Genomic DNA, 1,039 nt, shown 5'->3' on the forward strand with positions numbered 1-1,039 from the left:
CACTGGGGGGCGGGGAGCGGGCACTCACCGGTGGTACGGCCGGAGGCGTAGAGGGACAGCACGGCCTGGATAGCCACGTACATGGCGGGCACGTTGAAGGTCTCAAACATGATCTGGGTCATCTTCTCCCGGTTGGCCTTGGGGTTCAGGGGCGCCTCGGTGAGCAGCGTGGGGTGCTCCTCGGGGGCCACGCGCAGCTCGTTGTAGAAGGTGTGGTGCCAGATCTTCTCCATGTCGTCCCAGTTGGTGATGATGCCGTGCTCGATGGGGTACTTGAGGGTCAGGATACCCCTCTTGCTCTGCGCCTCGTCGCCCACGTAGGAGTCCTTCTGCCCCATGCCCACCATGACGCCCTGCGGAGCGGAGACACCGAGCGCTCAGCGCCCCTCAGTCGCCTGGACTCCCGGGCGGCGCGCGCGCGGCTGGGCCCCCGCGGGGACCCCGGCCCAGCCCCCTCCGCCGAGGCGCAGCCTGACCTGGTGGCGCGGGCGGCCCACGATGGAGGGGAACACGGCCCTGGGGGCGTCGTCGCCGGCGAAGCCAGCTTTCACCAGGCCGGAGCCGTTGTCGCACACGAGGGCGGTGGTCTCGTCTTCGTCGCACATGGTGTTTGGTTTCTGCGAGGACAGAAGGGCCGCGGAGATGCAGGGCGCGTGGGGTCAGGAGGCCCCGCCGCGCGCCCGCCCGAGCGCCCTGCGGCCGGCGGGACCGATGGACACGCCCAGCCCCGCCGCGCATCAAACCGGGGGAACCGGGAAGGGACGGCCTCCGGCTGCGCTCCCCCGGCCCCGGCTGCGCTGAGCCTGGGAGAGGGACTCAGGTGGAGCCCACACTGGGAATCTCTCCAGCCCGGGCCCGAGGCGCACAGCGTCCCTGGAGACCCTGTGCCTTCGCTGCGGGCCGGAGCCGGGGGCCAGCGCCCACCCGCTTCCAGGGCCGGGGCCGCACCCCGGGAGGATGAGGCCCGATTACCCACTCGCCGGCGCGGTTGAGGCCGGAGGGAGCTGGGTGGGAAGGGCCTCGATGCCCCGGTCCCAGG

General features: G+C 72.1%; 1 protein-coding gene across 1 annotated transcript in view; it reads right to left on the reverse strand.

Moving 5' to 3' along the window:
• Positions 1-1,039, reverse strand: part of ACTA1 (actin, alpha 1, skeletal muscle) — an 18,770-nt gene that overhangs the window by 17,156 nt on the left and 575 nt on the right. The window contains exons 2-3 of the mRNA XM_014447011.2: positions 477-617; positions 29-353 (exon numbers count right to left, since the gene is read on the reverse strand). Coding sequence (XP_014302497.1) covers positions 29-353; positions 477-605 — 454 coding nt within the window. The 5' untranslated portion in view covers positions 606-617. The remainder of the gene's footprint in view (positions 1-28; positions 354-476; positions 618-1,039) is intronic.

Source organism: Myotis lucifugus, unplaced genomic scaffold (assembly GCF_000147115.1).
Source record: "Myotis lucifugus unplaced genomic scaffold, Myoluc2.0 scaffold_601, whole genome shotgun sequence".
Taxonomy (NCBI): domain Eukaryota; kingdom Metazoa; phylum Chordata; class Mammalia; order Chiroptera; family Vespertilionidae; genus Myotis; species Myotis lucifugus.